At 37.0% G+C, this 16,517-nt stretch overlaps 1 protein-coding gene across 7 annotated transcripts in view; it reads left to right on the forward strand.

Annotated features, from left to right (window-relative positions):
- Nucleotides 1–16,517, forward strand: part of HnRNP-K (Heterogeneous nuclear ribonucleoprotein K) — a 65,068-nt gene that overhangs the window by 37,107 nt on the left and 11,444 nt on the right. For 4 of the 7 annotated variants that reach the window (XM_088050165.1, XM_088050167.1, XM_088050166.1 and 1 more), the window contains 5 exons: nucleotides 3,326–3,427; nucleotides 5,382–5,438; nucleotides 6,849–6,892; nucleotides 7,793–7,865; nucleotides 13,012–13,122. In XM_088050165.1, coding sequence (XP_087906291.1) covers nucleotides 3,338–3,427; nucleotides 5,382–5,438; nucleotides 6,849–6,892; nucleotides 7,793–7,865; nucleotides 13,012–13,122 — 375 coding nt within the window. In that variant the 5' untranslated portion in view covers nucleotides 3,326–3,337. Of the gene's footprint in view, nucleotides 1–3,325; nucleotides 3,428–5,381; nucleotides 5,439–6,848; nucleotides 6,893–7,792; nucleotides 7,866–13,011; nucleotides 13,123–16,517 lie in introns of those variants that run through there. The other 3 variants (XM_088050168.1, XM_088050169.1, XM_088050170.1) reach the window with 2 other exon arrangements.

Consider the following 16,517-nt stretch of genomic DNA (forward strand, 5'->3'; position numbering starts at 1 on the left):
TATTCAACAGGTTTTTCTTAAACGAGCTTATGATTCTGCAATTTTGAACCATTTACCTTAATTGGAGTCGGTTGGGTTTGCCCCGACACACATTTTTTTCTCCAGTGTCGCAATAAAATTCTTCTTCCACGCATGCTACACAAGATGAACAACAGTGTTATGTGTTCAATGCAATTTTCACTCGAAGAAGCGAGAAATCGCTAATGCGAAGTGATACGACAGTGTCAGCTTTATTATATTGAGGGACGCGATTATGGCAAATCGGCTTGTTACAAGAGGGTGACGTGACAGATTGGAGTTGCGTAACTCGCGTGATAAATTTGGTAAAGGTGTATTTGGGCTTTTGTCGAACGATGATTGCATTAAAATAAAAAAAAGAGGAAAACACGAACGTAATTTACCACGCTAAGCACCGAAATCGCGAAAAATAAATGTTCACATCAATCGCGCACAGGATTAATAAGCGTTCTCGCAAAATTATATCATTTCATTCGAAATGCAAAACCACTGAAGTTGGATCACGTTGCAAAACGTATTTCACAAATTGTAAGATATCACGATGATTGTCAAATTATCACGCGATTTTCATCTAACTTTCCAACTGACGTAACGAAATTAAAAGTCCATTTCTGAAGAGGATAGTCTGCGTTTTTGCGGATGTTCTCTTGATTTATCTCACGAAAACCTTCACTTTCTAATTTCGCCGTCTTGTTCTGATATTCACCTACATTTTCAAGTTTGTATTGTAACGGTTTGTTTATTTGCGAAACATGGATCATAAACAAAAAACTGTCTTGAACAAGTGAATGGATGGGATGGTCCGAATTCCACTTCACGTTGATTTTACGTCATCTTTTCGGGAATTTTTCCATTACGCAATTCAATTGGTAAAATGATCGACTGAACACATGCGATCTTTTATTTTATGATGAGGGGCCAACTATTTCCCCATGATTTTATATCTTCATATTACAGACCAGTAAATAAATTCTAAGAGGTTTTATAATGGAGACATTTAAATTATAAAGTATGTTAATGGTAGCTTTTTTTAACAAAACACATTGGAATTTGGTCGCGGCTATAAAACTGTCGGACACATGTTAGAAACAATGTTGTTTTGTTACCGAAAATAAACAGTGTTAATATAATATTTCCTCGACTTTACCACTATTACACGGCGGAACGAGACAAAATTGTATGTAGCTGTTTCTGGTGGCTCGCTTATTGTTTTTACTGATTTATTGTTTTATTATACACCGTTAGTAGTGTGGGTAGCTACTATTAGCAATAATGCGATTTTTATTGCTGGCCTATAATAACTAATTAAGTACTTATTCACCAATAATAAGCTTGAAATTTTAGCGCACGGAGATAAAATGAATGATAGTTTCATCATCACAACATAACGGTTGCAATGTAGTAACAACACAATCCTAATGTGGCGTATATTCAAGGCTTATTTGGTATTTCTTTCAACATGTAAATTTTTCCAAAGCCAATTTACCGGTAGCAACGAGGAAGAAAACAAACTCGTGAACGCATTAGCATTAATAAACAAAGTGTTGGCAGTAATTCCCATCATACAATCAATATACACAGGTTTCTAGTAAAAGCAATAAACGACAACTTTTCTCTTTATTAAGATAGTAACAATTAATTATACACCAACGCCTCGCTGGCGCTGCAATTAAAAAATTCTACTATGCTCATAAATCATCTGTGGACTGTGCTTTTCCGGAACGGCGGTCATGCACAAATACTATATGTAGAAGAAAAGCACGAGACATATTTCTAAGATTTTTTTCCTTTTATTCTCCATCTTCTAATGAGGCCCTCACATGCATTGTGATAAACGTACGTAACTTAACCACATTATTATCGGAACTAATGAAAGGAAAAAGATCAGGTGCAGGCACGCCCATAAAAATCAGCACGTGGATGATGCTCGTCTGACTTATCAATCAAGGCTAATTATGTCACGATGAAACATTAGAATGTAACATGACCTTCCTGATCCTTTGCATATCCAGTAGTTGTGTCTGTTCTCGGTACTTTGTTCATGTAGTGTACATAAAAACGCAATTATCATCATCCTTCAATATCTACAAGAATGCGACATTGACATCCGACCTTGGCTTGTTTATCTTTTTGCAATGGAGAATTGAAATCGAAGCCCACAGATTCACAATTCTTTGATAATCGTGCTTACATTGTAGCCAAGGTGTGGTCCTGGTAATTAAAATTCCCATTGTTTGGTAGGTTGAGGGGCTTGGAAATCTCGACGACGATTTCGTGCGTGATGTATTTTTCAAAGGTGTTTCGTGACAGTTCCACTTTTATCGAATTTCCGAAATGTATTCAATCCATCATTCAATCAGCTTAACCATCCTAAGAAATTGTAAGGTCTTTTCAGGTTGGAAGAAACTTTTGCAGGAGTTAACTCTAGGTGTTCCCCCAGTAGCGTAGTTTTTTCGTTTTGACAGGTCCTGTCGACATTTTGTTTCAATTTTGCCGTAAGAGTTTGCATCTTTTTTTCTAACTCGCTTTGAACTCGCCATTCTTTGATCTGTACTGTTTGTTGTTCCTGTTTACTCGTTTTTTGTTCTTTGTACCGGAAAATTACTTGTTAAAAGTTATGCCTTTTAAACACCAGGTCTTTCTAGACATTCATTCTACCAAAATAAACGTTTGGTTTTTGCCAGGAAGTCTCGTTGTGTAACAGCTTCTCTAAATGGACACATTCCTCGTAGTTTCAGAAAAAAATATGTTGCACCTTTAATAGTAGGTTTGACACGACGGCTTCATCCCAGTGTTTCTCATTTTCACTTGTTGATGTTACTTATTCATCGTCTTTATCTCACACGCGAGTACCTGGGGCTATTCCATTTTCGTACGAAGTTTCATAAATATTCATAGAACACGTAGGTTCATACAATTTTGTCGTATGAAGACCTTGTCCTTGTGCTCCACATTCACGCCTCCAGGATCTGCTTCATCGCGAATTTGCTGATTTGCATCATCAACAACGGCAGGTTTGCCTTGAGTCGATGGGCCATGGAAAATAACATATTCTTTTGTCTGGAGAACCTTTTAAAGCTTTACAGTCGTTGTAGGAATATTGTTACGGTTTAGTAACAAAAGGGGCAAAGATCTTGGGGTCATTCGTACAACACCAAGGAAGGTCAAGGTTCTGCAATCTCTATAGTTAGCCAACATAAAAATCACGCCAGGATGACTATTAAAAATGCGGAATTTAAAAAACGGTGTTAAGTTGTTTTTACTTTCTTTTTAAATATGCATATTGATGTACTGAATTTTGTTGCAGGCCAAGGTAGCCATGAAGCGGGAAGCTGATGGTGAGATGGGATCCCCGCAAAAACGTTCACGGCGAGGTGACGAGGAAGTTCGCTTACTTATCCCAAGCAAGGTAAGTGACAGTTTAATTAATTTAAGGCTAATATTTGCTTCTTGACTTTGCCAACGCCATAATAAAGTTTAAAGTTACAACTCTGGCAAAACTTCTTTATTCTGGCGTCGGGTTTCTTTGGAAGCCGTTGGCCCAGAATGAGGCACCGAACTTTATACACATGTTAAGAGAAAGACAGCGCGTGTCTTTGACGGGAGAGCACGTAGGTGGCGATAATAGGGGAGTTTCGACGAGGGCACAGATTTGACTAAACAAACATGGCCCCGAGACATAATCGACCAAAGTTGGTTTTGCGCAAGGAATAATCCGGGAGAGGGTTTATCTTCAACTGTAAATAGTAACCGGTGAAGCTGCGATACCATCGTGCCGATAGAACAAAGAAGTTTGTTCTCTCGAAAAGGTTTGGATTTTTATCGACAATGTGTAAGCGGTTTAATAGACAGGAGGAAGTTCGATTACGTGATTTAATTGTTCACTAATTAGTAGAAAAAATCGCCGAGTCGACTCAAGGACGGAGCGAAGAGTTTCTAATGTTGTAACTTATTTGCAACAGTTGATTTTTGATGTTACGAAACTCATACAACATGTTCGTGAACTTGGCCGCAAAGCTGCACTTGCAATAAAATAACTAACTGGGTTGCGTATGGGACGTAGGAAGGGTGACGAAATTGTAACTGTCCTATTGTAACCTCATTCGTTTTTCAAAAAAGTGGAATCGAGTTCATGTTGAGTTTGTGATTTCACATACCATCGACTCCACCTTTTACGTTTTCGCACAGATGTCGTATTTTCAACACCTTTTAGGGAGACCAATTTCACCATCAAAGTACAGAGAATATGTTGCGGGAAACTTACAAATCTTGCTTAGTTCGATTGGGTTCTATTAGAAAAATAAATTATCGTCATGTTTTCCTCTTGAGCAAGCAGAACTAAAAATAAAACTGAGATAGTGTTGATGCGCTTTCCGTTCCGGGTTTTAGTGTGCGATTTTTACGATATTATAGTCAGTAATAATTCTTTACAAATTGTCACAGAATGAGGATGAGGTTTGACTTCCGCATCACGAAGAGAAATTAATCTACCGCGATTTCCTCTGCAGTTGCTATCTGTACCTAGTAGCGTCGCCCTGCCGACCTGTTCATTAGTGTTTGTGAAGAAAAATCCTCTTAATTTCCTCCGCCATAGGAAGCCGACTGCATCAAACAATACTTGAGAAGACTAAAATTCGTTCCTCTTTATATGCTCCTTGGCGCGCAATTTCCCGGCATCTCCGAGAGCGCTCGACATCGAAAGCAGATCGTGTCAATTTTCGCTTTCGTCTTCAAAACTTCCTTCTACTCTTTGAAACAGCAACACGGGTCAAACAGCTACTTCAACCACGTTTCCGCGATCTTGTCGATTTAATTTTCCGCTTCTTAGGTAGGTGGTATCCAGTTAGATTTCATCCTTAATGCAAAACACGCGTTCTTGTACCGGTCCGGACGCTAGATATTCATGAGAAGAGGTTAACAACCTCAAGTTAAAGCCCATAAGTTCTAGTTTTTCAATCCGTTTTCGCTGTTCCGGTCGCGGAGTCATTCATTAACCTTGTCGCTCGCGTGACCCCATCGGAATAAGCGAAATTGCAAAAATACGATATCTAATGAAAATAACGTCTTGGTGACATGCCATGTTGCGTCGGGTCGCGCCGCCGTCGGCGACATCTGTCTCAACGAAACCTTTTTTCCGGTTGCTCGACCGTTTATGTGCATTTTCTTTTGCTTCCCCTCTGACATTTCCGACTGTGGAAATAGAGTATCGACCATTAGGGTTGCATTGTTTTGGCCTATATTTTCATGAGATGACAAAAAGTCAAAATGTTCACAACACGCATGGGAAAAAAGAAACAGACACTATCAATAGTGATGAATTTCTTGGGTTTAATCATCAATAACTTGCTTTCTTTTTGTCCAAGGTTGCCGGTTCCATTATTGGTAAGGGTGGCCAAAATATTACGAAGTTGAGAAGTCAGGTCAGTATCTGCTGGTTTAGAAATATACGTAGATATTGGATGTTTTTCAATGGATGGATGTGTCTTTGAAAAGCATTCTTGCTTGATATTGCGGCATTTAAATGTCCTTCTTGTAAAGTCTACAGGGTGGCGATAAAGTCTTAAATTGAACTGTCTATCAAAGTTGGAAGTCGGTCTGTAAAGCAAGAGCACCAATAATCTGATTTGTCGTAACAAGCAATGCAGTAGAAAGTTTACATTTCATAAAAAATTTAAAATGCGAAAACTACCATTCCATCAGATGAAGTGTAGATAATATTGTTGTAAATGTGCATAATGATGATTGAATAATTGCAGATAATTAAATAAAAACCGCATAAACTTAACAAGAAACAAATCTTGGAGATCGTTGAAATTTATTTTACTGGCTTCGTTAGAGTTTGGAGCTAAGGTAACGTGTTTCTACAATAGACTCCAACTTTCTGAGCAGTTTTGAAATTTTAAATAAGAATATAAGTTTAATCTGGGGTTTGATGTGAGCGTTATACGAGATGTGATTGATTCGTCAAGTTTGAATATAGATCGTGATGTAATTGAGTGGATGCCACAGAAAGCCCTAGATGCACTTGTATGCAAAGAGACTGGCGCCACCCGGTGGATGACATCATAACATTGACAGCACAGCTAATGCATCGTGGAACAAAGACAAATTAATTCATTAATTTGAGGTGATTATGTTAACACAAAACGAGAGTGGGGTTAATTCCATGAGGATTTTTTTTAACAAAAGCGAGTGACTAATTCAATTAATATAACTTGCCTAATAATATTTCACGATGCCTTTTTCGGTTTCGGAAGTCTTGTAAATATGTCTAGGCAACGCGCCAACCCCCGCCCTTCGCCAATGATAATGTCTTAACTTATACACACTGACAAAAGGTCAAACTTTCCCCAATTAGTTTAGGGGTAATTACATCTATCCCTTGATAACATTAACCAAGTTACTGTACTGTTAAATGTTACGTGTTAATTGCATTAATTTTAAGTTCTTAAATTATTCCAGACGCGCAGAGTTGCCACATGCACCACCACACCGATCACTTTTTTGTTTTTATTTTTTTTTTGTTAGTTTGAGTTTTTAATGGAAACGCGGCAGCTCTGTAATTAAATTAGTTTAAGTATTTTAATTTGTATTTCTAGGATTCATTCAGGTGCTTCAAGTGTAAAGTTTCTAAAATAATGATAATATAGTAAAGCCCGTGCGAGTTGTCACTCGTACCAGTCCATGTCTGTTACTTTTGAGATTGCAGCTCCATATCATTTAGTACCATGTTAACTAATGTCTTCTGTCCCCCGGCTGTGCCACCTGTCCACCTGAACCACCTGCCCGCCAATGCCATTTTGCGTGTTGCCACAACGAACAACCAACAGTACAAAGCCTCGATAACTGTCCCTGATTGCCCGGGCCCTGAACGGTAAAATTATTCAAACTCTATTTAGTTGTGCTCACTCCGGCCCTGGTTGCACTGCATACACACACCACTAAAATGAACAACCCTAACGCATCACTTAAGACTTTGTTTGTTTTGTTAATTTTTTAACATTAACGAGCATGCGCCACCGCTAACATGTGACCTCCTAGTACACATACGAGGAAGGTCGAGCCCTTTGCGCACACTTGATTTTGTGTGAGACACTAAAGGCGTCAATCAGAGTTCCTTGCAATTCCCTGAAATTAACACACTTAACCGCAGCTAATCAAAATCTTGTTACATTTTTAACGGCGGTGCAACCGGCCGGTTTTGTCCGCTAGGTGGCGTATAAGCAAGGTCCCCCTAACCTAGCGTTCTACACGCTTTGCCTTAGGTTGAGGCCATTAATATGTGTTAATGTAATTTTTTGCAGGTCGCCTTTTTCGATTTAAATACTAAATAAAAACACTCTCACACGACTCAACACTGAAATCTGGTCCCGTGTTTTATTTGTTTGAATTGCTTTTTACATAATTAGATTAAATCCTCTTCATCCCATTCCGTGTGTTAATTTTTCTTTTCCAACGAGACAATTCGGTGTTAGCCAACCCCCTGATGATTCGGGGAAATACATCACCATCCCCTACACGATATGAAAACGTGTCTTTCTCTCTTCCACCACTTCATATTTTCCCGTTCTGTTAAAATTGTCGTTCTATCGTCTCGTATGGATTTCAAAGCTCGTGACTGATGGCTAACGTAAACTCTGGAGTCGTTGAAAGGAGACTTCTTTCGTCCATTTGTTGCCCTTAGTGAAATTGATCACCGCGATATCGAACCATCTCAACCTTTTCATAATCCGACCCATCCTCGAACTACATTCTAACTAGATTCTGTTTACAGGATGTTGACGCTGTCTTCGGATCTCGACACCATCTGCAACATCGTCACAGACGTAGTTCCCAACTTGGAAGAGGTGAGTTATTGTACTTTACTATAGCATAATCCTATTTTATAGACAAAGTTTTTCGGGACGTGTTTTCTCGGAATTTTGTCTTTTGTACGTCGTAAAACGAGAACTGATGGTGGTTTTTTATTGTGACGCACGTTTTATTAAAAAAGAAGAGCTTACTCGCCCTTAATAATAGAAACACGTCACGAGGGATTCACCGCACAAATGTCCTAAAATCATAAGCCGGAAAGCCGTAGCTTCGTATTTTACACTTGACGGAGGCGTGGAGTGAGACCACAAGGAGTCGCGTTTACCAACTCACACGAGATTATGTAACAATTCCGGTCCTTTGGATTGGACGTAGAATTTGTAACAAGCCAAGTAGGAATCCAGACACAATCCTATCAATGAGTTAAAAATATCTCTATCGGTTGGCAGGTTCTATTTAAATTTTTGTTCAATTTTTTGGTCTTCTCGTGGCGAAAACAGGGGCATCAGACCAATTAGAATCGGGCCTGTAATGGCTTGCGATCACCCACTTCTCCAAGTTTGTCGTAACTTGACTGCAGAAACTTCTAACTTAATTATTTCGGGTGATGGAAACAATAGCAGGTGCGCCCTACTCCAAGGAAACGCTCCGTCTGTTTGTTACGTTACCATTGAAATATTCACTGCGTGGGCTTCGAACAAAACTCACAAGTTGAATTAGTGGCAATCCCGACAAGTGCTTTGGATTTTTCTTTGATGGGGTTGAGGTCGCGGCGTTGTTGCAAGGTCGAAAGAGTGCTGACAAAAATCGATATAAGATTAACCTTTGTTTAAGCGACATTTTTTTGCCTGGAAGAAACTTAGATGATGCGTTTTGGGCAAAGATCATCGTAAAAAGTATGAGCCATAAAAGCGTTTTAATAAACACTTGGAAACTCTTTTACTAGGGCTTAGTGCTTCTGGGTCATTTAAAAGGGTTAAACGAATTTCGTAGATAATATTTTATCTTGTTTGTTTTCGATATAGAATTAATTTTCCGGTGTTTTTTCTTATTCACAGCGTGTGATAATGATAACCTTAAAATATTGCGTAATTTAAATTTAAAATACACAGTTTTTTGCATACCTATCAGCGATCGTGTGGAATTTGAGGCAAATACATTTTTGAAAGAAACATACGCAACCGTTGTTTGAAAAACCAACATTCCATTTTTAATGATTTGAAATTTTAACACGAATGCTTACGTCATATGTTGTATTTTTAATAAGACCACAACATGCAAAGACACCTTTAGTTCCTAAAATCACGTAAGGCAATAAGATCTATTTATAGCATGTCTATTCGATTCTTGACTGACATTTCTTGTTGCATTTGACAAATCCGATCAGTGACGTCATTGATGCTATTCACTTCACGCCAGTCTATCTCCCCTTCAAGAAAATCGATCCTTGAACAAATATCAAGAAAACCGTTGAACTTTCTTTGGAATTTCATGTTGATGATTCGTTTGTTTATATTTAAAGCGCTTTCACATTGATTAGAAAAATGATAAATTACCTCGTAGTTACACAATTTGATAAATGAGTCTTAAAGTACGTCGTCAGTGAAAATAAAAGGAACGTCAGCAACCAATCCCTGAAGAATTGCCCCTCTTTCGTGTCTTTTTAATAATAAATTGTGTATTAAAGGTATCGGCTTTCCTCGATTTTTTGTCTGTTAGTGAGTAACTTCGAATATGCTCGTGTTTCGTTCGTTGTACGATTGCCATCAATTTTTCAAAGGGTTAGTTTTCATGCGACTGCCGTGTACATTGATGTGGCATTTGATTACAGCCATCGTGTCCGCGTTACATTATCTAGCATTTAATAGACTCCATACGGTCTGCACGATACTTCCAAGAATCGAGTTATATTAAATGGAAAAAATGGCGCTCGGCGACTACAGTGACATTTGTGGGCGTTATCTATTTGTTGGAATAATTAGATTGTTCGTGGTGAAAACGCGGAAACGTTTTTAACAAATGTGCGGATAAGATTTACATCTGCTTTAACTCAAGCTATTGCGAGGATTCATTTCATTTGTCGCCGCATTGTTCATTTCTTTGTTCAATACTATCTTAATTATCACGTTTCAAATCGAACATTATGAAATTGTCATTGATATACCTCTATAAACCGTTCTTATTAATATTTCTCAGTTATTAATATCGGTAATTGAATTTGGTAGCGGACTCGTAGATCAAATCTTTGTTTAGGAGGTAATAAAACAAAGGGTCTTTCTCAACAATCCTATTGATATTGACAGGGTAAGACGATCGTGACTGATAGCATCCTCACGAATTAATCTGCGATAAGACAATCAATCGAATTCAGGACCACCAGAAACATTGAAATTGTGATAATAATAATAACGCAGACTCGGCAAGTTGTTTTGTTATCCCGGCGCATCCACCTTTTTGGACATCGCAACTGGTTTCTGCGGTGTTGCACGGCCACATACATACGCTTTGTTTTTTGATGTGTTAGTAAAATGGGGAGTATTCTCTTAAAATAGATTTGTTCGTGTTAAATGCGTGGAAACTACCGAGTTCGTGACACGTTTCACAAAGAAAAAAAAACGGAGAAAATAACCGAAATTGTCTGTTTTTGCATTTTTAATTGTTGCTATATTCTTTTTCTTGATATAATGGCTTTGTTTGCTTTTTTCGGTATTTCCATTGTGTAAAAGTGATGATTCACTGATATGAGTTATGCGGTTAATAAATGCAAAAGCGGTTATAGTCACAGGAAAAATAATTTTGTAATGAGTTGTTTTGTGTTTTGAAATTATCCTGGATTATGAGCGCTGTAAGGTATGAAACTATTGCATTACGCCACGTTTTTAATTAAGATCCTTAAATTTATTGTGCAGTGAATAATGATGAAATGATATTGATTTATTATCTACATACTTATTAGAATAAAACATCTTTAATTGCGTTTGTCGTAAGCATCGTGATCTTTGAAAAAAACCGTTAATGATGGTAAACCGCATCATTACGTACGAGTTTACAAGTACGAGTAATTTACAAGCTATTTATAATTGATTACTCTAATTAAACATATTGAGTTGGGTTTTTTACTAAGTAGCTAGCTAAATTTAACTACGTTGATCACGCAATAGTTTGCGAATTTAATGTTTGGTAAGACGCATTTGTATAAATTCATGGTCACTTTACTGTCGTCCGGTAATTATAAGACGGTGCAATTGCCCGGAAGAGAGGTTCAGATTGGATTTATTTGCACAATAGTTTAGTGGTATAATTATTATCAGCAAAACTATTTTTGGGAAGGTTATTATTAAGCTACTTTCTCATCCATAACAAGAATTGCATGTAAAATTAAATGCATATTACGTATACATTGGAAAAACAGACGTTCGATTTAATAATAATAATGTAAGCTTTATAATAACTGGTAACAACTGTGCAAATATTTGTATACTCAACCGGGAAGAGTTTTGTTAAAAATTGACTTAAAGATGTTTTTTTAATTAAAAATCCGTTTCACGTGGCTTATTGGATCTAGTCTAAATGACCATTATTTTCCTATTAATATTTTTTTTTAATTTAGTTCAGCACTAGCAACAAGTTTTTAAGAGCACCTTTGCGCTTCGGAGAGCTCGTACGCTTGTGAAAAACCTGATAAAACAGTGAACTTTAGAAGCAATATTGATTTTAAAGCGAATTTTATTCTTCGCGCAAAATCTTGATGGTAATAAAAATACGAAACTCCGGGAAGAGAGAAACATCAAAAACGCCAAAATCTAGATAGATGTGCAATATGTATAAGAGAATATGAAATTTTATCAAGTTGGAAATAAATGAGTGGCACTTTCATTCTTAAACACGATTTTAGATCGCACGCGACTGACAGTACAAATTGAAAGTTGGAGTTCTTATAAGAAGTGTATGTTCATTATTAACAACATCGCGATATCAAATTTTGGATCGTCTGCCCGTTTAATAAGTTTAATATTTCAACTTTCTTTTTATACTTTTTATCGTAATCGTTGCATTAACTTGAACTGGTTCAGATTTGTCGATCCTGAGGCAAGAGTTTAGAGGGCAATGTCCCATCAAGAACCTTCGAGTGTCATTGGTCTCTTACCATCGGTATGTGTAGAAGATTCAATGCAACTAAACTTTCTACACTTTCTGTGTTCCTCCTCCTCCACATGTCCTTCGGACGAGAATTTTTGACCCTGACCGCGCCGACGTTTAAATTCCTTTTTAGTCTTGATAAATGATCGTCACTTTCTTACCAAAGTCATCGAATTTTGATCGAAATTACATAACTTTATATGCGTATGCGTTTGCCCACAAACCTGTTATGGGTCAAGTTTCTACCACAATCTAGTTCCGAGCCTCGCTCGACATTTTCAACAGGTTTTTCAATGAAGAGCGTCCGTTATCTGCGATTTTCTCCTAATTGCTTGTTAATTGCCTACATAAAAATGATCCTGAAAAACACGTCACGTTGATTTAACGTCGTTTTTTAGTTTGAAAAGATGTGGACTTGACTTGGTCGTTATATTCAATCATTACCGCCTGGATGAATAAATGATGGGGCGTTTTGAGAAATGGCTTTCTCTTGTCCTTATATAAAATTCATACGAAGCGCCAACCCTTGTTTTATGTGTTCGGAGGCTTCGAGAAAACATTAGGAATTGTCGGTTGGAGAGCGCCATGTGACCCTTAGAATAAGCAAAATTAAAGGGTTTTTTCCCTCGATAGCGTCACCGTAGCAACAGCCACAAGACAAACTCTAATTTCCGCCGTGGTTATTCAAACAATTTGATACCGGATGTCAAACAGTCGACCTTAGTTGCGATGTCTGCAAACAAATTCGATTTCGAGCGCTTCCTTCGTGGAAAACGGGGCTGTTAAGAACTTTGTTTCTGTAAATGCATTTTTATTCCATTATTTATTCATGCGGTACACAAAGAAATGAACAAACCTGTACGGTTTAGACGTAAGAGCTTTTATTAGATGACGTGTATAAAAAGTTGAGACTCACGACTTTAAAGATGTTATTGCCTGTCATGTTTTAAAAATCCGATTTCTCAATTTCTCAAATATTACCTCTTTGTTGTTCGTTCCGTGCTCGATCTAAAAATTAATTTCCTTCCTTATTTTTTGCAGAACGGAGGCAGAGTGAACGGAAATGAATTGGATTTGCGTATGATGATCCACCAGAGCCAGGCCGGATGCGTGATCGGAAAAGCAGGATACAAAATCAAAGAACTGAGAGAGGTGAGTTTTTTTAATAGTATTATTCGATATCGGTGGAAATTTCTAATAAGTTGGACCAATATTTGCGTCGTTGGGGATCGATTCGAAGGGAGTCCGTAAACAGAGCGAGCTTATGCTTCTGTGCAAACATTGCTCTACTCATTAAAAGTACCTGTCCAAACTTCCACCTAAAGGTTGTGAATGTGTGCGAGCATAATTATTTATAAAGCAATCTAAAGTTGCGCATAATGTGGATCGTATGAGCTTCACCCTTCGCATATTTTCCCAGCAGGAATGTTTCAGACATCGGCATGTATGCGACAAATTAATTCTCTTTGGCGCAACAGCGAACGGCGCAGAAACCACAAGCTTTGCTTCGCAGGAAAATTCAGTACCATTCATCTGAGTATTACAGATATCTCAATAGAGGCGCGTTCGGAAAACTGTTGAAGCGGGGTATTAATTGAAATTTGCTACAAAGAGGTCCTAGATTTGGGCTTCTACATCAATCAAGATTGTACAAGTAATTAATTAGTTTAGACCGAAAAATTTACCAGCTCGGGATTCCGAATAAAATTGAATTTATGGTTGTTTTCGAGATATTCCAATTACATTGGTGTAATTGCGCGTTCCGGGAATACTCTGTTTCATGTATGCAGAGAGCCTTGGAAACCGCAGAAATATTTCATTACAAGAATCACGTTTTTAAGTGGCTTAATAGCCAGCTTTTTTTAAATACCAAATTTTTCGGATGTTTTTAAATTTCTCGGTATTTCCTGGCAACAATTAATCAGAGAAAATGTGCCAAGGATTCAGCAATTTCAGCACTCAAACCAGCTGAGTGTAAACTGATTTATAGTTTCTTAATTGTTTTATTTTCCTCGTAAAATGATAATTTTTTAAGTATTGTTTTGATTTTATCGCAATTCTAGAGGTCGACCGCTTCACGACAGTACAACCTCAACCTTCATATGGTCAACCAAGAAAATCTAGGTTATGCGTTCATATTCCAAATCTGTGCTTTAAACGATAAAAACTGTAAAATAAACAAAAATCATTGAATGAAAATTAACAATATGCAAATTAAGGGTTGTTTATAAATTGGATTACTTGCAGGCCAAATTATGTAGTTTATAACGATCTTCGCAAACTATTATCTTGGAAATTACGCTTGAAATAAATTCATTAATTTACAACAAGCATTATTTTGGGTGGATTACCTGCTCAGACAGGTGTAAAGTTACAGAATATCGAATTTATGGAAACTACAATTTGGCATTTTTGTTATCATAACTGTATTAAGCAAGCTCAGATAACTAGAACTATAACTATAAGATTTATAATTTATAATTTAAATAAGAATTATAAATAATCTAAGCATTATAACTGGTAACAACTGTGCAAATATTTGTAACTATAATTTTTTATTCTCGAGCACCAGGATCATGAATTTTCGGGAACGTTTTACGGTAAAAAAGCAGTTAGTGACAAATTTTACCAATCTAAAACGTATCTCATGTTCTCAATGGTCGGTGTAATTAGCATCCCTTCAGGCTTTGACACAACAAAAACATTGCACAACCAAACTAAACAAAACGTTTCCGTTTTATTTCAACCCTTTTATTCGAAATCGTCAATGGAACGTCAATGGTGAAATTGAGGTAAATAAATTGTTTAAAACGAGTGATTTAATTAAATTTCGTGACTAATGCTAAAACCATCAAACAAAATCATCGCCGTTGATTTAATACTTCCATTTATTAAAATCGATTTGGCCTTACCCCGTTAGGGAAAAAAAGGAACGGTTTAAGTGCTCAAATACGAACCAATTTCCTGTTTGCAATGCTCGTGTGTGTATTACGGGACTGTTAATTCAGATTTGTGTATGTGATCCGGATTGCGCGTTTATTAAATGTCGAACAGAGGTCGGTTTAATGGGTTTGTAAAAAGGTTAAAAATACTAGATAACGATTGTGGAAAATTGTGGATGCACGACGTGATTCGATACACCTTTCTCCAGGAACACGATATTCCATCCATCTCTCGACGACGCGAATTTACAAAATAGGCTTATCGATCGTATCAAGAAGGCAGAATGTCATCATAGGGAAAATTTAAAGCTCCGTCATGTTATTATATTGAGGGGGCGAGGGTGGATGATAGGGTTTTAACGGTGATAGATGTTTTAGCTAATTTCCAAGAAAATCTCCAGATTTCTATTACAGAAAGCCCACACGCGGAAATAATAATAATTCGGAAACGATTGATCCTGCAATAGCCAATTAGCGAGGGGTTTCAAACGACCAATAATGATCAATTATGTCGTCGGAAATTCCACGATTCATAAAAAGATGCCTATCTGCTCCGATGACTGTCAAAGAAATTGCCGTCACGACAAATAAAAATAATCGTAATCACCGGAGATTTCCGGGGTTACGAGATGTTGTAATTTTGCGTTAATTGGATGAAGAGCGACTTTTGGCTGGGCTTGGGGAAAATGAATGTCTTTTTAGGGGTAAAACATGGCGTTATTGAATTTTTCCACTCGTTTAGGCAATGCTGTTATTACTTTTATCGTTAATAAATTTAAGGCCACAGAAAACCTTTAGAAACACACTCCTATTTACATTGTAATTAGTTGCGAATAGAACGTTTCCTGCAAGAAAATTGCAACCGCTCGCTTTTTTTTTGTATAAGGAAAGTGTCAAGAAATTAGTTTTTAAGTGTTTTTTTTCTGAAAAAGAAATTATTTAGAGAATGTCTTTTTATAAGTGCTTTACCTTCCATCTAAAGTAATCTTGGTATTTCCAAAATCTAATGTAGCCTTCTTAGCATGAAAGTTATAAATTATACTTCTTGTTAGTAAGTAGATAATGCATAGTTAATTTTCTTTATTAAAGGAAAAATTAGTCTACTTTTTTAAAACAAGCCATCAGGCGCTAAGCTGCTACAAAAGTCAATAATATGCAACAGGCTCAAACTGCACTTCGCAACTCTGTACCTGTTTTGACCGGGGAAAATTTTAAACAGTCTCTGAGAAAAGTTCAAACAGCTCACATTTCTACGGGCTCCGGTAAAATGCTAAAATGCGTTTAGTCGTATTTTTCTTTTTTCCTATTAAAATAAATGTGACTTACCACCGTCAACAATTTTGGTCTCCTATTAGCAGGTTTAAGTTCAAGCAAGTTTAAACTGTCCGATCAACTGTTTTCAAAATATGTTTGCTGACGTGTCGACCCCCGAAATTGTATCTATATCTCAATAAAGAAAGATTCGAACGTTTGATTGGAAGTGTAAGGATAAACTATATTTCCTAAGTTATTTTCAAGCCTTGTTCGAATGTGAAGAAAAGATTTATTACTTTTATTTTTTTAAACAACATTTTGACCGATTCGTTACATCTAAAGTTCCAATTT

Source organism: Gnatocerus cornutus, chromosome 1, assembly GCF_029298725.1.
Source record: "Gnatocerus cornutus isolate USDA-ARS CGAHR chromosome 1, icGnaCorn1.1, whole genome shotgun sequence".
NCBI classification, from domain to species: domain Eukaryota; kingdom Metazoa; phylum Arthropoda; class Insecta; order Coleoptera; family Tenebrionidae; genus Gnatocerus; species Gnatocerus cornutus.